This window comes from Nanorana parkeri, unplaced genomic scaffold (genome assembly GCF_000935625.1).
Source record: "Nanorana parkeri isolate BGI_ZX_2015 unplaced genomic scaffold, ASM93562v1 scaffold1394, whole genome shotgun sequence".
Lineage (NCBI taxonomy): Eukaryota > Metazoa > Chordata > Amphibia > Anura > Dicroglossidae > Nanorana > Nanorana parkeri.
In genome coordinates, this window is record NW_017307662.1 from 310,421 (window position 1) to 335,947 (window position 25,527).

Sequence of the window (25,527 nt, forward strand, 5' to 3'; positions counted from 1 at the left end):
GATCGCCGAGGGGGGGGGGGGGAGAGGTGAGCGCTGACTGCCACAGGACTGAATGCACAGAGACATTTTGTATTCTCCGCATATCTTCTGAATGCTGGTGCCTAGACCAAAATGAGCAGTTAACCCTTGCAGTGTGGGGGTAGCCCTGGCCTCTTTTTTGCCAGTATTTCACCAATACACATCTAATACTCAGTGCAGACTATACAGTACAATACAATTAAGCCATGGCCCACAGTGCGTAAATTAGCTCACAATGGGGAATTAGATAGCAACATTCAACCAGGAAAATCATTTTTTCTTCCTGTGTGGATGTTCTAATGCTATGTGCTACAATTTTCCCACAACATGTCAATCTCACACATCACACTGATATATTGGACTTTTCCTAGTATTGCAAAACTTTCATATAGATACTTTGGAGTAGAGAGCTCTTTCATAACTGTAGGTACGTTGGTGGGCCTACACATGGGTTATCATTAGTGTAATGCAATATTTGCAATATTTGAGCAATTCATCTATTAACGGTATATAGAGTGAAGAATTTCTTCATGGTTGCAATCAGTTAATTTTAACAGCACATTTCGATTTAGTTTTAGTCTTAGTCTTTTGACTAAAATGCCATTTAGTTTTAGTCATATTTTAGTCATCTGAGTTGTTTTAGTTTTAAACGACTAAATAGTATAAGATTTTAGTCACCTCAATCTACAGTAGATTTAGTCTACAAAAATCTAGTGGGATACGTTAAAGAGTTATTTAAGAATTTCTCTAGAATTTCTAATCTCATTATATACTCTTGGAGTAAACATCTGTTAACCGCTTATTACTTATGGTATTAGGGTTTGAACATGCAATACAGACACAGATTTAACTGTTGCGATATATAACATGACTTTATTTATCTCAAAATTAGATTAAACCAAGTCTTATTAAGAAACAGTAATATTGAGTAGTTTCAACAAAGGACCAGTAATTAGATATGCATTGATTATAACAACTTGCATATGACATTCTTCATTCTTTCAAGCAGAAGTGCAAAATATTAAAATGAAAAACTATATTGGCTGTAATGTCATTGCACATATTACCTATTAGCCGTCCATTCAGGATGAAAATGGAAGTCCAAAGAGATTAGTTCTGTTTGGATCTCTTCTTAAATCGTCTCTCCCTAATGTTTTAGTCTAGTTTTTGACTAAGATAGTCGACTAAAATGTCTATGTTTTTGTTATACTTTTAGTCATCATAACTTAGTTTTCATTTAGTTTTTGTCTAGTTTTCATCCATGAAAAAGTGTTTCTGACGAAAACTATGATGAAAATTATTAGTCGACAAACGTAACACTGGTTGCAGTCTCTGCAACAAAACTTTATATGTAGCAGAAATCTTCACTTAAAATACTAGATGGAGACAAGCAAATCAATTTGTTTAGTTCAAAAGCTGAAATGGATCATTCTGAAATCGAAAGGGTAGGGATTTGCAAACATTGCTAAATTACTAATCACCACTTTTATTTTGTATTTAATTTTATTGATTAATCCTCCCTCCCAATGTTATCAGCCAATATGAAAGAAGGCATATTGGCTGATACCAGCAAGATAGAGGCCACACACACTGAAAAATACATTGTAAACACAGTGCTTTTCTGGCAAATTAACTAATCATGAATGATAGTAATAGAACCGCACTGTGGGAATCCTATAGAATTCCATCATAAAATCACTACTATGAATTTCTGTAGGATTCAGTCATACTTGAGCTGGGAGATCCACACTACAGTATTAGGAATTCTGAACTCCAGACATATACAAAGAGCTGTCGAAGGACACCAGAAACAAAATTGTAAACCTGCACCAGGCTGGGAAGACTGAATCTGCAATAGGCAAGCAGCTTGGTGTGAACAAATCAACTGTGGGAGCAATAATTAGAAAATGGAAGACATACAAGACCACTGATAATCTCCCTCGATCTGGGGCTCCACGCAAGATCTCACCCCGTGGGGTCAAAATTATCACAAGAGCGGTGAGCAAAAATCCCAGGACCACACGGGGGGACCTAGTGAATGACCTGCAGAGAGCTGGGACCAACGTAACAAAGGCTACCATCAGTAACACACTACGCCGCCAGGGACTCAGATCCTGCAGTGCCAGACGTGTCCCCCTGCTTAAGCCAGTACATGTCCGGGCCCGTCTGAAGTTTGCTAGAGAGCATTTGGATGATCCAGAAGAGGATTGGGAGAATGTCATATGGTCAGATGAAACCAAAATAGAACTATTTGGTAGAAACACAACTCGTCGTGTTTGGAGGAGAGAGAATGCTGAGTTGCATCCAAAGAACACCATACCTACTGTGAAGCATGGGGGTGGCAACATCATGCTTTGGGGCTGTTTCTCTGCAAAGGGACCAGGACGACTGATCCGTGTACAGGACAGAATGAATGGGGCCATGTATCGTGAGATTTTGAGTGCAAACCTCCTTCCATCAGCAAGGGCATTGAAGATGAAACGTGGCTGGGTCTTTCAACATGACAATGATCCCAAACATACCGCCCGGGCAACGAAGGAGTGGCTTCGTAAGAAGCATTTCAAGGTCCTGGAGTGGCCTAGCCAGTCTCCAGATCTCAGCCCCGTAGAAAACCTTTGGAGGGAGTTGAAAGTCCGTGTTGCCCAGCAACAGCCCCAAAACATCACTGCTCTAGAGGAGATCTGCATGGAGGAATGGGCCAACATACCAGCAACAGTGTGTGCCAACCTTGTGAAGACGTACAGGACACGTTTGACCTCTGTCATTGCCAACAAAGGATATATAACAAAGTATTGAGATGACCTTTTGATATTGACCAAATACTTATTTTCCACCATAATTTGCAAATAAATTTGTTCCAAATCAGCCAATGTGATTTATCTGGATTTGTTTTCTCATTTTGTCTCTCATAGTTGAGGTCTACCTATGATGCCAAATACAGGCCTCCCTCATCTTTTTAAGTGGGAGAACTTGCACAATTGGTGGCTGACTAAATACTTTTTTGCCCCACTGTATATTGTATTGCCTTTAGCACTTTGATATATGAAAGACACCCATGTATTCACTGATAAACCCTTAAAGTATGTTTACAGCAACTAGTGTAAGCACCTGAATTTGACTTTGTAGCAGTGTCGTGCAATCTGAACACTGAGCATGGAAGAAGGGGGGGGGGGGTGGCAGCCTTTGAAACCAATCAAGTGTGCTGCATGCAAATGTGTTGATGAGGAACATGCTGATAGAAGCAGGAGGGTGAGCTTGTACTCCTGCTGTTTCTCTTTCACTTTCCAGTCAGAAGGCTGGGGGGCACAAGAGGACACCACTGTGTTCCCTAACTGGAAGTGGTATTATCAACCTGGCTGTGCTGTGTGGTGGTGCTGTGTAAATCCCAGGACTTGATTGATAGCAATGCAAGTTTTTGACAGAAAGAACAGCTCTCTTATATGTGTCACCTGTGTATTCATCTGTTGGCCTGGAGTTAAAATGTCTCTAAAGGTTCACCTCCTTCCCAGCTGCAGTGCTCTAGTACACAAGCAAGAGCATTGCAATGTAAATCACCACAACCCCCACCATCACAACCATACACACACACACATATCTTAAATACCTTTTTTGGCAATATCCCAGCGGTCATGTGAACACTATTTGGGTTCGCTACTTTGTAGTGCTTGGTGAGAGGTATCAAGCAGCAGCTCATAACATTTGATGTTTGTTATGTTTCTGTCAGCCCACATTTCTAAGTACAGAGCACTGCTGAATGTTGTGCTATAGAATGTCAGGGAGGCTCTCTGGAGGAGCCATTGTCAATCATGCTGCTGGAGTCATCCCGAAAGGCCTCATGTGGGGCACAGCCAGCTGGAAAGAACGTTTCCCCACAGTAAAAACTGGAGGATGACAGAGTGGCAATGCGGGAAGCTGAAGATCGGCTGGCATAGCATTGCTATTTTCAACAGAGAAATACTGGAAACTGGTAAGATCACCAGCTGTTAACTTTCTAGCGATATGCAGAAACATAGAACACACATAGTCAGGGAAAATAGTTTTAGAGCCAATGACACATTTTTGGGGGGTTACCGATTCTTTAGATTAACCCTTGACACATTTTTGGTAAAGTAGGATATACTTTGTGAAATAGCTGAATTGTAACTTGTTATAAAGGGGTCACCTGTAGGTTGAAGATACTTCAAAACATCTGGAAAAAATCTATGGGGGGAGGGGTATGAACATCCCTTGTTAGTTACACATATTATAGGGATATCAACCTTAAAGCAAGCACTATATCTTATGGTTTGTGATTGGAATGGCTGCCTTACCTATAACCTATTTTACACACCTCAGCACAGAAGAATATTCTATTCTTTAAAGAACCATTCTATTTGAGTCATTGCAGATAAGGAGTGATGCAAGAGTGTAAGGCGCAGCTTTATACACATTCATTGCCTGGGGTTTTTATGCCCACCCCCATTTTCCCTTGTGAATTTGCTTCCTGGTCCAGGACACATGGAAGTACTCACTCAGAGATGGCATAGTTAATGGTGTTTTAAGCTGTAGCACTCGACCCTAAGGAGCCGCTGGAATAAACCTCCTTCTGTTCCACCTACCGTATGTGATAGACCTCTTGTAATGGATCCACAGCACACCTTGTGAGATTTTGAAATGCTTTACTAGACATTAATATGCTAACTTGGTAAAGATATAAACAATTAATACAATAAAGAATAGGGATATACAGCAAGAATCACTATAATGTTCAGACAGATACTGATTCTACTAGCTATCTCTCCTCTCACACTATACTGAACCGACTGCAAAGAATCTCCTGATGAGTGGTGAAGGTGGACGTATAGTCTTAATCTAAGCAGACCCAGGACTTTAACCTACTGAGCAGTGGTATTGAACTAGGCTAGCCATCGGTGGGGCCCAAACTCTGCTGTTACAGTTGACTTGAACACAATAGTATTGTGAAAAGGAACAAAAGAGAGCGCCTCCATAGTGTAAAAATGTTATTTAATAGTAAAAACACGCAGCTCTAAGGCTGTACTTACAACAGTTCGGTAGAATAAAAACCAGTAGAATAAGGTGAGAGGACGGAACCCCTGACAGGGAGAATCTGGAGCGATGTAAAACACCAGTAACCTCGTTCCCTGTATTGATAAATGGTTTACGCGTTTCTGGGGCACGCCCCCTTCATCAGAACCAAAAGCTGGGGTAGGTCATATTGACCTTACCACAGAAATCTGCATCTGTTGTATTTTTCATTCATGTTTTTAAAAGAATCATACTAAAAGATGTATGTCTTACAAACAGATACGCCATCTCACTTTATATGATGTTCTATGTTTTGAAAAAATCTCAACTTGCAGAACTGGCATGAGTGTTTAGTGGCAATCATCCTTCTGTAATAGAAATCATCGTTCTGAGTAGAATAGCACCCAATTTCTTTAAATTACTTTCAATTCCTTCCTGCCTGGACACAGATTGAGATGGCTGACTCTTGACCTGACTCTTTTATATCAGATAGTATGCAAGCTGCTCTAAATCTGATTTTAGTGCTTCACCTAAAGCCTAGAAAATATAGTTTATTCTAAACAAAAGAGGAAATATGTAGCTTAGCAGGAGATTTTCAAAGATTTTTGAGTTTGTGAGGAGAAGAAGGCGGCTTTAAAAAAACATATTTGATAAGTGAATATGCTGAACTGGATGAACATACACAAAATCAGACTTTAGATTAGCATTATCGGTTGTAAGATTTTTTCCTGATCAAATAAAAATACATACCGTATATACTCGAGTATAAGCCGTCCCGGATATAAGCCGAGGTACCTAATTTTACCACAAAAAACTGGGAAAAAGTATTGACTCGAATATAAGCCGAGGGTGGGAAATGAGGCAGCTACTGGTAAATGTACAAAATGAAGATAGATACCAATAAAATTACATGAATATTTATTTAAAAGAAAAACAATAATCCTAGCTCTGTAAGTGGAAAAGGGGGTACAGGGCTACATATCATGTACTACGGATCATTTAACCCATTCATATTAGCAGAGGATAATTGTAAATCTATTGTTCAGTGCATTCTATATGTAGTATATAGTACATGTACATATAGAGTGCCTGCAACAATACATTTACAATGATCCTCTGCTAACATGAATGGGTTAAATGATCCATAGTACAGGGCTACATACAGATCATTTAATCCATTCATGTTAGTATAATTGTAAATGTATTGTCTGCACTGTATTAGCAGTATATACTCTATATAGAGTATATACTGCTAATACAGTGCAGACAATACATTTACAATTATACTAACATGAATGGATTAAATGATCTGTATGTAGCCCTGTACTATGGATCATTTAACCCATTCATGTTAGCAGAGGATCATTGTAAATGTATTGTTGCAGGCACTCTATATGTACATGTACTATATACTACATATAGAATGCACTGAACAATAGATTTACAATTATCCTCTGCTAATATGAATGGGTTAAATGATCCGTAGTACATGATATGTAGCCCTGTACCCCCTTTTCCACTTACAGAGCTAGGATTATTGTTTTTCTTTTAAATAAATATTCATGTAATTTTATTGGTATCTATCTTCATTTTGTACATTTACCAGTAGCTGCCTCATTTCCCACCCTCGGCTTATATTCGAGTCAATACTTTTTCCCAGTTTTTTGTGGTAAAATTAGGTACCTCGGCTTATATCCGGGACGGCTTATACTCGAGTATATACGGTACATGCTTGCTTGTATCCTCCTACTAAGCACATTCAATGCCATGCTTACATTCAATGTGATGAGCAACTGGCTACCGGTGTCAGCTCTGACAGCTGTTTACCACATATGGACCAGCCAATGTCTGCCATCGGCAATGAGAGCTGCTAATAATTAGATCGCAATGTACCTAGTATCCCCCCGTATCCCCCCTCCATATTGAGTTTAGTGCTACCTAAGGAGGGATCGTATTTTACATCAGCAGTCCAGTCCAATTCTAATTCTGGTCACTCAGGCAGAGCTGCAAGATGTAATTATAATTATCCTGCTATTAAAGAGGATTTTGTGTCATAGTTTCCATACATGCCTCTCATAAAGACCACATATCCATCTAGTCTGCCTTTTTTGTTTTATTGTTTTTACATTTTTACATTCTGATGATCCCAAGCAAGTTTACATACATGTTGATTGACTCACTACCTCCGCTAGAATTCTTTACTATTTCACTAAAAAAAAATTCTAACATTACTCTTGAACTTTTTTCATTTTAGTTTGAAGTCATGCCCCCTGTTCTTAATCTCATACCCCCTTGTCCTTGATGTTAGCTTCATATTGAAATCACCGATCTTCTGAACTGTATCAGGGGTGTGGAAATTTTTGAAAAAACTACTTGTCCAAGGGCTAAAGTGGGGGCCAAATCTACTTGTCCTTCATAACAATCTACTTGTCCCAATACAAAAAAAATTGTTTTAATTAAAACGAGGGATGCACCAATAGCAGTTTTTGGGTATAGAGTACGAGCACCGATATTTTGCTTTCAGCACTCACTGAGTATCGGTGCTTCCGTTTGCATGGAGCAGGCTTCCCGGCAATCAGGAAGCCGGGCAGCGGGTAATGAGATGCTACCCGGCTTCCTGACTGCCAGGGAAGCCGACTCCATGTTTGGCCGGCTTGATTGTGAATGGCTTGGAAGCCAGTTTCCCGGCCAATCAGCATCGAGCCAGCTTCCTGGCCAATCAGAAAACCGGGCGGCGAGTAATGACCTGATTGGCCAGGAAGCCGGCTAGATGCTGATTGGCTGGAAGGGAAGCTGGCTCCATGTTCCCTTCCGGCACTGCCGGTCAGAGGAAGTCTTCCTCTGACCAGAAGTTCAGGTATTGGAGAAGATATCGAGCATTTGGGCGAGTACAAGTACTTGCCCAAATACTCTATCTGTGCATCCCTAATCAAAAATGTATTGGTCTGTGCTAAATAGCGACCAATGAGTGCTTGCAATTTGCGAGCGAAATTCAAATGCATAGGGCAGGATTGCGCTGGACAGTACACCTGTACCGGCGGAGGGTAAGGACTGTTTGCCGAAAGGTAAGTATAGCCGGGGGGTGGGGGGTTTTGGGAGAGACGGGGGCCAGATTTGATCGGGTAATTCCATTTTCCCATATTACCTGGGAAAGTGAACTTGCCCTTTAATGCACATTGTACGTGTGGGAGAGTTCTGCTGCCTCGCTACCACAATACGGCACAGTGAAATGGCGGCAACCTCCAACACATCTGATCTGATGTTCTGTGTAGTTCCTGACAGCTGAGACAGGTGGCGCTCCTCCATTTTTCGTCTGCTCTATGGTGAGCTCATGTTCCGTGGTTTCGGGTCCGCTAGAGGAGCGGGGACCCCGAAAACCATCCACATCCCTGTGTATGCACACCTTTCATGTATTCAAAGGTTTTAGTCATGTCCCACCTTCCCTTTCTTTCATTGAAGTTGTAAATATTAAGTCTCTCCTGATATAGTTTAACCCTCAGACCTTTCACTATTTATGTCATCATTTTTAGCGATTATGGGGAAGCGCGTATCGGAAGGTTTAGTTTCCCCACACGTAATAGAAAGGAATGGTGTTTTTCCTATGTCACGCTTAAAATCACATACATTGGTACATGTTGCCACTCTCACATAGGAAGTTGGATTCGCGGAGAATTCAAATGCATTTTTGCACTTTAAGGAACACAGATAAGCACACTGTACTTTTATTTATCAACTTTTAAAATAGAGTAGCTGGCAAAAGTACTCAGGTCCTTGACAAGTTATTTCAATACACTGTATATCAAACCCAAGAGGAATATTTTATTCAAATGTATTAAAGCCCAGAATTGGTTGTTTTTTTTGGTATTTGTAAATTTTAGAAAAAAAAAAATCAAACACTATATTTTAAGATTTTATAGTGCCAGATTTTGCTGTAAACACTACTGTTAAACCATGACATTTAACAATCATCACATTTATGTTGAGTAGCATAAGTACCTGGAATTTTATCTTACATTAGCTTCTTATAATCCTTGCCCAACAGCCCTCTGACTGGGATAGGGACTCTAAGGCAATATAGGCTCTATTGTTTGCAGGGAGCATGCTTTCAGGAGAGAAAAGCAGAATGATGATGATGAGCTCATGGTGGCTCATGATGGTGTGCTGCTGCTCCTTCATTGTCCAATCCCTGCAAAATATTTTCTTATTCAGTAAGTTGAAAGTACTGGTCTAATGTTTACTGTATAGTGTAGTAAAGAACTGAATTTACAGTAAGGTTCTGGACAGTATTATACAAACAGTTAGTATTTCCTAGGTTGTTGCAAGATGAATAAAGTGGAAATACCATTGGTCTTCCATTGCTGGTTAGTGTCTGTGATTGTGTCTGCCTATTCAGCAGCTTACATGGCTACCATACCATTACCATACCTAAAATGTCGAATACCTTTTACTGTAAAGTGACAGAGATTTTCCAATATGTTTGAAAATGTTCTTGAGTGATCACTGCACATGTGCATTACATTCTGTTATGTTAAACTCCTAAATATATTGAAACTATACGCAAAGATAATTTAATATATATATAACCTATTGTCAAAATAGGGTCATGGCCTCCTATTAGAAAAATGTGATGTGGTACCTAATTGTCAGTGCATCTGCACTTACCATTTTTTCCTAGTCCTCCTGCAAAGTTTTACAAATGTCCATTGTTTTTGCCAGAGTCAAATAGGCAGGTGTGCCTTCTTCCACGGCACTGGAATGAGAATATTTTTTCGGGGACGTGGCTATTAGCATTGTCACTGCTTATTGATAAGCTTGTCAATCAGAAGCTGGCCACTCCTAGTCCCAATTCTTTCAAAATGGCAAAACTGACTGTACTGCTGAAACCCTCCCACTGTTGGCTGCAGTGTCTGAGAGGGGGAGCATGTGAGACACGGATGAAGAAAGATTTGGCTGATTCCAGTGATGTGAAAGGAGCTTTTTTTTTTTCATTTATGAGGCATCTTAACAATTAGATGTGAGACCTGCTTAGACTGCCACTCAGGAGCCCTCAGATATTTTTAAGACTAATGTAATCTTCCTTAGTTGACAGTGCATGGATGGCTTACTTTACATTTTGTAGATAGATAGATAGATAGATAGGATACATGGATAATGGATAGATTAATGGATAATCATATTTGTGTTAAATAATAACTTGTGTTTTGTAATGGGATCATTTTACCAGTTGCCATCAGCAATGCTGTTATTGCCCTCACATAATAACAGATGTGTAAAATCATACAGCAGAACAGAATTGTCTGATATATGTTTTTATTGTGTATAATATTTACTTGTACCTATATTGATTGCTTTTTATCGATCGGTTACTCATATTCTTCTCTGAGGCCAAATACTTAAAAGTATGTTCAAAAGAGACCATCACACACAATTGTTCCTGGAAATCAGTGAAAGAGGAATAAGCACTCCAAGATGTATTTTATGCTGTAAAGAGAGAACAGGTTTTACAAAGAGGGAGAACACATCCCATATCCTTCTGCTTTCATGCAAGCTTTCACATTTACAGCTGAGAGCTTTTTCTCTATACATTGAAAAGAACATTCTTGGGTTCTTGTTATTTTTGAGATTAGGAGGAAGGAACAGTGGACTGCTAATGCACAAGAGCAGGCATACTATCAATTAAATATTGCTTAGCTACATAGGTACATGTTGTGCAGATGAAAAATCCATTAAGTTTGTCATTCATACATTCTAACTACGCTTAACAAGAGAAACATAACACAATCCACAATATTTTTTCCAATAGGCCGGTTACATTTCATAGGAAAAGATATGTTAGCTCCTGCATCTTAATGGCAATCATAAATGTGCCCATATGGTACTTATGCCTATATGAATATTATGATGCAATGCAATTACATTTATAGGCCTGTGTAGAACTGGCATATTCGCTTGCCCGATATAGTGGGTGCATTCTCTCTAAAACGCATGAAGCTGCATGGGCCCCAGACTTCCACAACTTTATAGAAGGGAATTGGTGGCGTTCACACAAACAATAATGATATTGCAGCATTATGATGTTAGCTCTACTTTTGTTTCCATCTGAGCAAATACTAAAGTCTGGAAGCCCTCTTATATGGGCATGCTTCATTAGAAAAACAGTTTATATCATCCATGAACTAACAGGTGTAAAGCATGCTACATTTTGAACATATGGCCTGATTAGACTTATGAACTGTTGATCACATGCATAATTACACAACACCTAACACTATAGACCCTCTTTTCACTCACTGATTTACAAAGCCAGCATGACATGGCTACAGGCACTGGTGCAATTAATGCACTTACTGACAGACACTCATTACCCTATTAGTCTCAGACAAATGTCCTTTACCAGTATTAGGGGACACAATTTCTCTCAACTTGATTTAACTCTTTTTGGATAGAGTTCTCTACTTCTAAACTTTCTAGTTCAAGTTTGTCAGACTTTGCTTTATCATAGATATAGACATACATTAAGTGAAGCAAAAACTGCACTGGCCATAGAATAGAAATACAATTGCACTTGGACTTAAAATAGGTAACAATATGGCCACAAATATATGAGGGTTTTTTTTCCGGCAACCATACCAGAAAATTATCTTTCCAGGAAACATAGGAAATTAGATATAAAGATTTTCACAATGGAAAAAAATATTATTTCCTATTCAACTTATGAGGTTGCCATAGGCAGTAAGGTCAGTTACAATCTGCCAGGTCTGTATGTTTGACAATATACAGATGTCTTGCTGCACTCCTTACCGGTATCCCAAACGTAGTAAATGTAATCTTTGAGCCTGATGAAGGGGACCCTGCGCAGCCCCAAAAAGCGATTGTCTGATTGATATTGTTCATCAATAAATTGACTTTTTTCGTTCTAACACAATACTTGGTGTGCTGGTGATGTCTTCATCGATCTGTATGTTTGAGACCCAGACAACTTGGGCAGCCTCCATTGAACATTTAAAATAGGGCTATGATGACCACAAACACACGCCAATAAAACTGTCTGTGCTTTGCATTTTTGACTTTGTAAGTGATAAACAAAATGTAGATATGGAACCTTGGAGAAATGGTGGTGTTACCCACAGCAAGAGGTCTTATTTTGTCTTGTAAAGCCAGTCATACAAGGTAACATGTTGTCTAGCCTGCTTGTGTCTAGCATAGCATTAGCTTTAATGGTGGCTGCTACAAAGAGTGCAGGAGAAGGAGGTGATGAGAACAGGGGGCCGGGTCTGTTCTTGGCTATCCAACTATTAAGTATGGGCCAGCTCAGTACATACCCACCTATCATTCTCAGCCTTTCCCTACTGCCTGTGTATTAGCCACAATTAAAATAACTGCTGTTAAATCTACAAACATATTTTGTAGTGAGAAGACCCCAAAGGAGCACTTCTTGAGATCTTTGCTGTTGCTAGTTTTGCTAGGGTTGCAGGGTAAATGGTTTACTTAAAATCACATTTATCCTCTAACCTACAGGTTTATCATCCCGCCCTTTCAGTATGTGTGCAGATGTGTGTCCAATATCTAAGCTTACTCTACCAGATAATTATCCCTTGTATGTCCCTGAAAGCAGACCTCTTACTGTGGGCAGCACCACTGCTTTTCCATAGTTCCAGATTTGCTTTTTATGCATCACTTGATATGTCAAGAATGCGTATACTGACTATTTGTTTAAGACTTCCTTAGGTTTATTTAGACATGTTTCTTAGTATATTGCCTTATATTGACAACATCTACATTTCTTGTAACACTGAATACATATCTTAACTTTACTGTTCCTTTTTCTATGAACAGATGCGTACAACTCAAAAGGTCTCAGTGTGGCCAGTTGGCCTTGTTGGAGGAAGACGATATGAACGGCCAGTTGTAGAAAAAGGGAAGGTTGTGGGCTGGTACACCGGATGGAGAGCAGACAGACCATTTGCCATTGACATGGCTGGTAAGTAATAAATAGAACACTTTAAACATTATTAAAACAATATTTTTTAATTTAATACTTCCAGTTGCAATTTATTTAGAAGCATATTGGAGATAATACAGACTTTTCTTTAACCACTTAAAGGCCATAGTGTTTCACCCCCTTCCTGGCCAGGCCATTTTTCAGTATTCAGTGCTGCGGTACTTTGACTGATGTTTATTCTGTCATGCAACACTTTACTGAAACGATTTTCATACCATTTTTTGGGGACAGATAGAGCTTTCTTTTGGTGGCTTTTATTCACCAATGGGGTTTTTATTTTTTACTATATAACAAAAAAAGTACCATAAATTTTGAAAAAAAACATGTTTCCCTATAAAATTTTATTAAACATTTATTTTTACCCCAATTTTTTGGTACAATATAAAAGACGGGGTCACGTCGGGTAAATAGACACTAAACATGTCAACCTTTAAAATTGCGCACGCCCGCGAAATCGCAGAAAACGACCGCAGCCAAAATTGGCCATAGGCGACGCTTTAAACGCTTTTACCGCTCATCAGTTTAGTGTTATCAGTGATTGATGGCCCTAGAATTATTGTTCTCACTGCGACGTTCGTGGCGATATGTAACATGTGCTGCATAATGGGCGCAATCGTCGGTTTCGTACATAGGCGCACCCGACTCATGTTTGCATGTGTATGTGGGGGGCGGGTGACTTTAAAAAAAATTTTGTTTTATTTTTTTTAGCTTCTTTATTTTTTTAGCTTCTTTATTTTTTTTAATGCTGTAATTTTTTTTTTTTACTTAACTTTATTGCTATAACATAGGGGACTAAGGACAGCGGCGACGGACACAGGTGGGGGGGGGGGCGCGCACACCCGCAGATCATGCGCCTGATCGCTTGTATGTAAACAGCCACCGCTGGCTGTTTACATGCTAACAGTTTTCCCTCTCGTGTAAGGCACCCAGCGCGCGCACGAGAGGGGGGGAGGGGCAGGACGTCTTAAGACGCCCACCCGCTCTGAGCAGACTTCCGTCCGGCCGTTCACAAACGGCCATGGACGGAAGGTGGTTAATCAGATGCTTTCACTCACAAACTTATTCACTTAAGATAAGTAATAGGAGTGTGGCCTAACTAAAATACGTAAAGTCTATGACTATATGATGCTCCATAATTTATATTTTGTGAGAGCAAGTATAAACCTGAACCCAACTGAAAACATGAATCAATCTGGGACACATATCTCTGACCAAGCCACTCAAGGTTCTATAGTTTTAAATTGTTTTTTTGACTATACATTTACAATCTTTGTTTTACAAATAAATATTTATTAAATAACAAAGGCTTTCCAGAGCACTTGTGGTTATATAACATAGGACAGGCAACAGCTGCTCGCTTTAGGCTCACTTTGTGTGATTACAACCTCAGTGGAGCAGTTCAACAGAGATAAGTCACAGAGTCATTGCTTGGGCTCATTCCATTGTGTAGGTAAATTTCAGCTGGACTTTACTATACTCAGTAAACAATGGGCATTTTACAGCAGGTGGTCAGTAAGGATGAGGAGAGTGACATGACAAAAAAGATTTTGCAGAGAAATTGCTGGTTGGCCATGGGAGAAATTTTGCCATAGCAAAAGCTCTCACTCTCAATGCTGCTACTACTAAAATCTACTCTTTTTTTTAATTTGAGTATTTTTTATGTATATATGTTAGATTAGGTTTTTTTACTTGATTTTCTTTGTACTTGGATGGTTTTCCTTTTTTTGTGTATTTGAATGTCATGTTTGTACTGCTGCTTCATATTTTATGTTTTGCCTTTTTATAGTTTCTTTTTTTACATCAAATAATGAATCTATTGTAGGGGTATTTGTTGCCACAAGAACATGTTCAGGATAGCTGAAAGGAGCTTAACCCTGCAGAGGATTTAAAATCCTTTTGCACATCTAAAACTCACCACAAAACACCTTAATTTTGCTTTCCCCATATACTCAAATGCATTTGCCAAAATGGCCAGATTTCACTAATATTTACCAATTTAATACTGAAATTAATTTTTTTTTCTACTCTGCACTGGTAGGACTATAATTAGGGATAAGGATAAGAATTATTGATAATAATCCAAACATCCATTTTTATTATTAGCCCTATATAAAAATATTTGTGTTGCTGAAAGGTGGGAAAAATTGTGTACAGCATTAAATTAATTCACTAATATTTTCAATGCACTCAATAATAATGATACACACGTAGATGAAATCTAGGAAACCTTTATTATTCTATTATTAGAATATTAGTGTGTGAGTCACCATGTGTATGATGTGTGGGCTGCCCTGTATCTGATCAAAACATTAATATAAAGAGAGTGCTTATTTTCATGAGAAGAATGAATACTACAAATAATACAATCTTACACCACTCCCTGCATGTTTGCTTTGTAGTAAATAAGCTGGAGAAAGAGACCATTTTTCTATCCTGGCAACATCTAGTGGAAAACAAAACGCAGTCCGTGACATTTTTAGGTGCCTTTGAGTGTTGACATAGAAGTAAGGAGAAATCGACCTCTTGTATAAATTGTCAGCTCCCAGCTGGGTTTTATTAACTGAATAGGATTTACCTTTAGAATTCTGACATGCCGGCAGGGAATTGGCGATACTCCTCTGGACATGTATTCAATTGGTAAACCATGGCCAGCAGCATCTCATTATCAGCCAGCCTTAAAAATAACACATACATATACCTCAAACAATATAACAAACAAGTAAGCACAAAAGACGTTTCTAGCTAGTAATAATGCAATGATGATGCCTCTGCTATTGCTGTAAGAGAGATGGTGGGAGGAATTCTTGAATCAGGAACACAACTGGTCCACCTAAGGCCATGGCTATGTCAGCTATAGCTACCCGTACTACCCCGGTTTGTAAAAAAAATTATATACAAAAAAAATGTTACTGAATTCAAGTAGTTTGCGTTTCAGGTCAATATTTAAATTGGATTTTAAGCAAAGTTTACAATGAATCTATTGCCAAAAAACAGAGGTAATACAAAAGAGCATGCTATGTACATCCTATTCAACTATGTAGGTATCCAGCAAAAGGAGTAATATAACTAGCTTGGCATAGCTCGGATAACTTCCTGTGCTCTCTGCCTGTGCTGACTGATCAGTTTGTTCTCTTGTACATAGCCTCGCCACTACAGAACCTTGCACCTATGTTATGAATTATAGTAGAGCAGCAGGGTTCCACAGTCTTATCTTGCTTTTGTTGTCCTGATTTAAAAGGGTGAGTGTTGTCATTCTAGGACTGGATGTGTGTCACTGGCAGAATCACCAGGTGAAAATAAAAGGTAAACGAAGCTGCAACATATTCAAGTTTTGTTTTTGGATTTGGCTACCACTGTTGATAAAAAGATATAAGCCCCACAATTAATGCAGTGGATTCAATGAATTGGCCAACTCACATATTTTTACAGACTTGCATTGAGAAAGACTAGTATACATAAAAATATGATGCCGTCTGCCAATAGCATTAACACGGCAGTCTTTTTTCTGAATCCCCCCATAACATATTTTTAATACCTTTTAATCCTGCCAGTAAGTCTATTATTTTTCAATTTCCTTTTTGCAGATGGGGGTTGAGACAAACCATTTAACACGGACAAGAGTGCTTACAATTGTTAGTTTTTATTCTTTTAGCTAAAACCTTCATCCCAAAAGAAAAAAAGGGAAAAATACAGTTTCTGTTACTGCATGCACTGGCCAAGAGAAAACTATAACCTGGATTTTCCACAGACCTAAAAAGAAGAGACATTTAGCCTGCAAATGGGGGGGGGGTTATCAAAACTGGAGCAGACAGAATCTGGAGCAGTTGCCCATAGTAACCAATCAGCTTTTCTATTTTGTTTGTTCAGTTTAGCTTTGAAAATGAAAGATAGAAGCTGATTGGTTGCTGTGCACAGCTGCTCCAGATTTTGATACATTTCCCTCTATGTGTGGCTGAAAGCCAATACTGTTCCCCATTGTGCAACTTGATGAGGGTAGGATCATGCCGTGGGGTTTTTTTTTGTCAGGGAGTAACAAAAATGATCAGGATTGAGGACAAGACGGATAGAGCCAAATTTAGGAGAATTTTGGGGAACAACTTGCTTTAGTCTGCAAGAGATCTGAGGACTAGGGAGGTTTACCTACCAGCAGGAAGAAAAAGACCTTACAAGTAAAAGATGAAGCTAGTTAAGAAAAACAAGAAACTGAATGTGTAAGAATGGCCATGGTCAAAGTCTGGCCTCAGTCCGAGAACTTGTTCAAGACTTGCAAGTTGCTGTTAACCAACAGTACCTCTGAATTCTGACAAATTCTCAGAAAATAGGTTAAAGAAAAACTGTAGGATCCAAATACGCAACCTTGGTGACAGAGAGGAATCTTAAAAAGCTAACAGATGAAATCACAGCTAAAGTTGTTTCTACCAAGTATCTAGTCTTGGGGTTAATATGTATAAACCCTACTAATGTTTACATTTTTAGAGTTTCTAATAAAACTATTTTGCACTTTTGAAGAGTTAAGTCTGTTGTGTAATGCAAACGGTTAAAATCCCAAATGAATAGATTTTCATTTTAGGCTGCAATACTATAAAATAAGAAAATGTACAAGGTGAGCACACCATATACCAATATGCTGTCACTGACTGTCCCAGTTCTGTTTGTAATGATTGATTTGTAACTGTCATTCAGTGACATTTTAATTGTAAACTGAGGCTAAAAAATAAGGTATTTTATTGATTAGAATACATTGCAAAATTCATAGTATCAACCAAGCATGTAATAGTTTTTCTGTTATTTTTTAATATTTGACCTATATACTATAAACTGATGCCTAGTTTAACCCATATCCACTACTGAATTTACTCTATGTTCTAAAGACTATTTCCTGACAATATTCCATAGTGTGTTCAGTATGGAATATTGCTCTGCCAAGCTCTCCGGATTCCCTGCTTCATTATAATTATTGCAGATCAAGTGCCTCTCTGCAGCTCAATTAAATCTCTAGTGCCTTTTAAGAGTCTGATCATTTAAGCAAAACTTAATTTGTTGCGCATTATAAATATGAAACATATATTAAAATCAAGTAATATTGACCCTCATATATAAGAGTGTTGGTTTTCACAGCTTAAACATTGATTTCATAGCACTCCAGCTGACACACAGCCATAAATTAAAGATCACATGACAGTACCATAGAGTGTATACAATTTTGCACAAGCGGCCAATGTTGGACAACATTCAATAAATAAACCAATGGCGCTGTGAAGCCTGGATTGCCACCCTGATTAAATGAACTCCCCAAGCTGTGCAAAGTGCTTCTTTGCAAATCTATCTCTGCAATAAATGTATGACCTGGCTATCAGTGGATGGAAACATACATTTATACATGTGTTTAACATGTACGCTACGATACTACACATGAGCAGATCAGCCACTCTGTAGACATTGTCCTAGGCCTTCAAGCTTGGCATTATGTCCATATGATTGAACAAAATAAAGTTCTACTTAAAGGACCACCTATTTTTTTTAATCACATAGCTAATGTTCTGAGGTCTTTTGATCTCTCTTGTATTATTCTAATAGTATATGCTCCTATTGTGTAGCAGGACATTTCAAGGTGAGGAGGGTCTTTGCAAAAAGATTCATAGCATTTTTTGTTAGTGTTGTTGTCAGTGCTGGGGTCAGGGTTTTTTGTTGAAACACTACTATATTTTAGAACCCTTTATGGCTTGTTAGTAGTCCAGAATTGTATTTATTTATTGTATATTTATTGAAAACATAGCAAACCTCAAGGTGAAATGTATCAGTTTTGAAGCAGAGTGAGAATTCATTATAATTAGGTTGCTTTTCCCCTTCACAGAATTATGGTGGGGGAACGCCTGCATAACTGTAATGAATGGTAACATACATTATGTGAGTTTGTGCATTGTGGTGTTAATTCATTCTGAATAGCAATCCAACACACCTTGCCGATGAATGTTTGTTGCAGCGCACCATAATGATTGTAACACACTACTGTGTGTTGTGTGTACAAACAAAACGTACATGCACCTAATGCAGTGCAGCAGTGTGAATAGGTCCACACTATCTCTAATGTTCTTGATTTAAAGGTAATCGAAACCTAAGAAAAACACTGCTTCCTTCCTAGGTAACTGTATCTATAGTGGGTTACGCTGTCACCTTAGAGCTGGAAGTGTGTTAGGACTGCACAACACCTCCCATTTCCATAACACAGGGGGAAGGAGTTTGGAAGAGATGAAATAGGCAGAGTTGATATCACTGCTTGAGATAACATTGCAGATTGTACAAGAAGATAAATGCTCACTAGATTTCTGACATCATAACAGGCGGTTTATTCACACAAATTTAATGATTTATATGATTATTTATTATATGATTTAATATAACCAAACATAACTGTATATTTAATAAAATAAAAGAGAGTAAATAAGAGAAGTAAATTGTTAGGATATACATGCACTTTAAGCATTCTTGCCTCAAGGTGCCTATTGGTGCATTTATACTCTGTGCGTTTGGGGAGAATTTCAGTTTTGGGGTGAACATTGTATCAGCAGCCTCTCCTTTATCCCCCACCCTCTGAAGTTTACAATGAGAGTAGCTGCAGCAGCAGAGGTCCTTTCCTTGCATAGTGGGATGTTTGAAGGAGTGGGGCATGGCTCTGAATTTAGAGAAGTTATGGCCACAGCTGCAGAGGATAACCTGGGCACAAGAAAGACACTGTTCAATAACAGAGATGCATACAGTCACGGTTTACATATTGATCCAATATATTTAGAATGATTGTAGATGTCTTTAGGATGTTCTTTTGAGGAGCCTATTAGTTTTTATTAGCAAAGGCTTCTTAAGTAAGAACTGACCAAGGTCCTGAATGCCCATGGGCTTAGTTAATGCCTATGACACCACATCTACAGAGTTCTGTTGTTCCTTTTGTTTTATCTAACAATTTTAAAACATGTCCGCTATCTTCCTCCAATTTAAATATCTTGTTTATTCTGTTTGCTTTTTTTCCCTTGAATTATTTTAAAATACAGCGTGCTTGTTGTACGAGAAATAAGAAAGATTTATCTTGAGGTCATATGATGTGATGGCAGTGGATGCTGTAGATGGATGGAACTTTAAATGTCTGGCTTAAGGGCAAAATCACTGACATACATCTCTGGTAGATGAAGGCAGAAAAGCTTCAAAATTGATCTCATCAATCTTAAAGTGTAAAGTTAAGTTCTCCTCTCTTTCTCTCTGGCTGCCAGCAGTCTATGGTTGGTTGATCTTATTTATACACATAATAGCCAACAACCAAGTCTCTGGTGCAGATAAAGCAGATTTTGGGATTTTTAGGCAGCTTTAACAGGTGCCATATAAGTTTTGGGGACCTCCAGCAAAGATTGCTGGTATCGTTACATAGTAAGAGGTTTTGTATGCTTGACTCTTTTTAAGTTGTCAGATGCAGAAGAAGCTGGAACGAAGAGTGCGTATTACTTCCAACCAGCAATCATCATTAACTTTGCGTGTGGATGTTGGCTTGTTTATTGCCGGATCACAATACACTGTGTGTAGAGGTAGGTATTGCACTCAACATACGGTGTGCAATACCTGCAAAAACATTTCTGTTGCAGGTCAAAAATAATCGGTAACAGTACTTTATTCTCCACATAATCACTACTGAGTTGTCAAAGACTGGAGTGTGATTTTAAAATGAAAATATATATTTGTGGAAGTATAACTAGACACCAAACTGTTCCTTCTTAGCACTTGAGAATCAAAGTTTACTCAGCTCTCACTCTCTCTCACAATCTCCCTCTGTCTATAGGGATTCTTAAAAAAATAATTTCATGCTTGAGGTTTATAAATGAAATACTAAGAAGCTAATAAACATAATGAATTAAGTTACTCAAGACTGTCCAAGAGCTGCCATATTCCAGTGAAATCATGGCTAGAGAATAGGTAGTTGTATCCGCTTGTGGGACTCCATGCATTCCAGTTACATTTCATTCAGTCTTCCAAGTAATTCTAATAAATCATTTCATGCTTCAGAGTTATAAATGTAATACTGGTCGCTTAATGAAAATAATGAATAAAGCAACTCAAAACCAGCAAATTAGACATTGTCCAACAGCCGGCACTGCTCTAGCAACTGACTGGGCTGCTCTATTGTTACACTTCATGTGAGTACAGAATGATTGATGAGAAGCATAGAAATGATTCACTTGAAGTGTGCAGGAATTATTAAGTTTCAACCAATTGGATGTTTCTGGAAAATGCAAGCCATTAGCTATCTATAGAACCTGGCTGTTCAAGACATATCACACTAAGCTTCCCATAGATTGACTATCTACAAAAAAATGATTGGCCTTGAGGGCCAGTGTGGGTAAGGGTCATTTAGTTTAAAATGTCTTGGTTGAGAATGTATCTGCCTGCCAAATGACAGTATTCCCAACCCCCCAGGCCACCTTTGTCACAGGCATGACACGTAAAAGCCCATAAGGGAAGCCAAAACCTGACAAAGACTGCTTATTTCTTCTCAAATGAGTATAAACAGAGACAGACATGGCAAGTGTACTCACTTTTTTATATTTCTTAGCTTGATGTCTAGGGTGTGCAAACCTGCTCCTTTTTGCCATGCTTATGGGTGACACACATGGTTTGTAGTTCTTTACTTTAGCCAAAACCTTTTTTTCTCATTTTGGATATAGCTGGGAAGGATTGCAGCTGTTGCCAATTTTTTGACTGTTATCTAGGGCTCCATTAGATAGATTTACCCTCACTTCTTGTCCAGTTGAAGTATAGGAAAATCTGCAACAGGCACACCAACAGAAATTAAAAAGCTGAGTTCTAGCCTCACTCAATGGAAATAGATTTTTCTGTCTGTGTTGTTTGTAGAGTTACCCTCACTTCCTTTTTGGTAAAACGTGGTTACTGGAAGTTAATTTAAATCTCTCTAATGGAGCTTGTCACACAATGATAAATGAGCCTGATGACGGGGACCCAACGTGGCCCCGAAAGTACTTGTGATTTTGAATGACCGTTGTCATTAAAATATATTGAATCTACTTTTGGAGTGCTGGTGACATCTTTTGGAATTACTACTTGACTACACGGTGCCTCCATGGTCGCTACAAGCACCCTATTACAGACATCGGGGGTGATTTACTAACCTAAACACACGCACGCACCAGGTGTGTGTCATTTTCACACAGCAAAACGTATTTATCAACCAAAAAGTCTCTAAAAGCATATTTCCACTAATGCCATATATGGAAAAATCATGCACATGATGCATATATAATGCTGCTTCACAGTTTAGACAAAAATGGTTAGCTCATGCATTTACATTCCTGCATTCATCAACGCAAGCAACATAACATAGAGCTAATTTACACCACATTACCTTGCAATTCATTGCAGGGCTTTGCACAACACACCTGCTGGGTTTGTACACACTACAAAGGTGTTTCGATTCCTCCCATAGATCATGCTGGGAGGGAACACACTACAGAGGTGTATACACGTTCGTGGTGTGTTTAAAAGGTTAGTAAATCAACCCCATCATCTCCTAGGACATCCGGTAAGGAGTGCAGGAAGATACACACAATTTTGTACATCCTCCCCGCAGTCTCATCAGCATGGGGCAGTAGGTTCTTGAGCACACTTCCTCATGCAGTGTTATGGGGAGGATATCACAGTACAGTGTGCATTAGTGAACTCTAGCCACCTTCTGACACCACTGTTGTAGCACTGCAGACCAGCCCAGAACATGCCTGAATCCCACAAGTGATCTGTGGAAGTACAGTTCAAGAATCACCTCTAAAAATTTTTTTATCTTTGGTAACAAAAGTACTTGTGAAACTGACAAACGTTTTAGTTTTTTTAATTAAATGTATTTTCCACCACAGTACTCCCTTTAGTGCATCATTTCTTTACAAGGGCCCCATGTAACCCTAGGGTATATTGACAAGTGAGCATTGGAGGAGTGATCTTGTCTACACTGACCACCAACATAAGGGGGGATTTTTTCACTGACCATCCATGTAGCAGGGCAGTACACTGACCACCAGTGTATGAGGACACTATCATTTTTATTGTCTGTGTTTTTTCCCCCATTATTTTTATTTGCTTTATTTCACGATTACTACTAAAGAATTATTTTTGTGTTGTAGAGTGGGGAGGATGGAGTGAGCAAAAAAAAAAAATGACCAAAAACACCTCTACAACTTACTGACTGTGTTAATATACCATTGGCTGACGATATATTAATTTAGTGCGGGTTCCCCGAGATCTGAAGACTATTTCAAGGGTTTCTCTGGAGTAAAATAGGCTAAGAAAGGTTGCTTCAGTTTAAGCGCTCTTGCATAAACTAAAAAAAGCTAATCATGATTGCATGTTATGTATCAAAGTTAGAAAAAAAAACCAAGTGCAGCTATTATTGTGCTTGTAAATCCATATGTGAAATCAATGGGAAGCAGCCATCTGATACAATGTAACCTCACATAAGATGCACCAGTCTAACTTGATTTAGTGATGCACTTTGCAGTGGTTCATCTTTCTTTTGTGTCACCTGCTCTGTAGGGTTTATCAGTCCAGAGCTATACCATCTCAGATAATGGAATTTGTCTTTGCTCTCTATCAGATTTAACATTTACTGTATTAGTCCAATATCGATTCAGCGTTCTGCCGGAAAGACATTGAAGTTGCAAGTAAACAAAATCTGCATATTTTACTAATAGGATGCAGCCAGTTATGTGGGTTTAATCATCTGTACCTAAAACCAGTGTTGAAATGAAGTAAAGTCATATTAGTACAAAAAAAAAAGAATTTAATAATTTGCAGTTTTCTGTATATCTATTATAAAAACACTAAATCTAAATCCTTCAGTTTTTCTTCTCTTGGAGAGATAAATAAGCACTTTCAATGCAAATTGTTGTGTTAAATGTCTTAAAAGAAATTGAATTGACCTCTTTTGTAATAGTAAATGTATCTGGGTCGTTGGAATTCTCATGCACCCTTTTAGACATTACTGGAGGGAAAAGGATGGTGAACTGCCTATCCAATGGTTCTACTGGCAGGATCAACAGGTGTTTAAAAAATATTCCAGGGGATACTTAGAAAAACTGACTTACTGGTATTGGCAGCCTACATCACATTATATTTCATGTCTGACCGTATCTATGCATTCATACACAATAGTGTGGTAGGCATGGGATCCATCATCAAAAAATGGAGCACAGAAAATAGTAGAGGTTACTGCTAGTAACGACAAATTGCTATTGCACGTAACTAAAAGTAATGTATACACTTTGATTTTCTAGCCTGGACTATAAAAATGATTAAGATCTTGTTCACATCTGTGTTCTTTTAGGGGCCTATTTATAAACCATTTGCAGAGCCATTTGCCCTGTGAATCTCTGTGAATGTTCATTCTGTGTGAATAGAGGCAAAAAGAAACAAAGATTCTCATTATATTTTCATTTCAGGTCAAATGTAACATTTGGAAAATACAACAATATGGCCATTAGAAGGAGCTGAGGAGCACAGGGAATAAATACTTATTTCCTATTCTCCTCAGCTCCATCTAGTAGACATACTGTAATTACCTTTTAATTATGCATTCTAATCCTGCTTATGTAAAATATCCCAAACCAATACTGTTTTTTCTCCTACACAACTTGATCTGCACTGTAGATCAAATAAAAATATAGGCATGTGAAATAAAAAATAAAAAAATGGATTCATGCACTATTGTTGCATGTATTACCTGAATGCAATATATTACACAAAGAAGGTAATTTAAAGAGTCCCCCATCACTAACCTAAAAAAATCACAGGTAAAAGCACAGAAAAAAGGATGGTAATTTTACCACAGATGGAGCAGCTTGTCTCTTGAGTGACACCTCTGAGTCTGCTGGGGCTATTGACATCACATCTAAGATGTTGGCATCCAACAGCAGTCTCAGGGCTTTTTGATGTCTGATATTTGATGTCTAAACACCGGAGGCTTTTGAAGGTAAATAACATGCCTAATAAACACCAAATTCAGCATATAATCTTACAGGAAGATTGCTGTTGAAATGAATGGCCGGGCAAGAAGGCCTCTTTAAAAAACTATTATTCTATTAAAATAATCGGAATAGGCTAGATTTAATGGTTAATTCAGCATAGATGTCTTTTAGGAGTTTAGTTATGAAAGCTTGCATGTTATGTATAGAATGGATATGAGTCACACGTAATCAAAAAGATGATTTGATTTTCCCAAATAAATAGAAACTCTAATATATAAGCAGGTTATGAGACGTGGCCTAACACTGGTGTGAACATCCGCACTATTCACACCCTTCACTTATGTGTTAATGAGTGACAAACATGAAGGTCTCCAATATTTCATTCCCTATACCTCCCAACTGTCCCTCATTTGGTACCAAGTCCATCTGTCTCTCTTTCCTCCTCAGTTGTCCCTCTATTTGGTCTGATGACTT

The 25,527-nt window shown here is 38.4% G+C and overlaps 1 protein-coding gene across 1 annotated transcript in view; it reads left to right on the top strand.

The window, feature by feature from the left end:
* The window catches only part of B3GAT2 (beta-1,3-glucuronyltransferase 2), a 126,763-nt gene that overhangs the window by 77,473 nt on the left and 23,763 nt on the right, over nt 1–25,527 (top strand). The window contains exon 2 of the mRNA XM_018569780.1: nt 12,880–13,024. Within this exon, the coding sequence (XP_018425282.1) occupies nt 12,880–13,024 (145 nt within the window). The remainder of the gene's footprint in view (nt 1–12,879; nt 13,025–25,527) is intronic.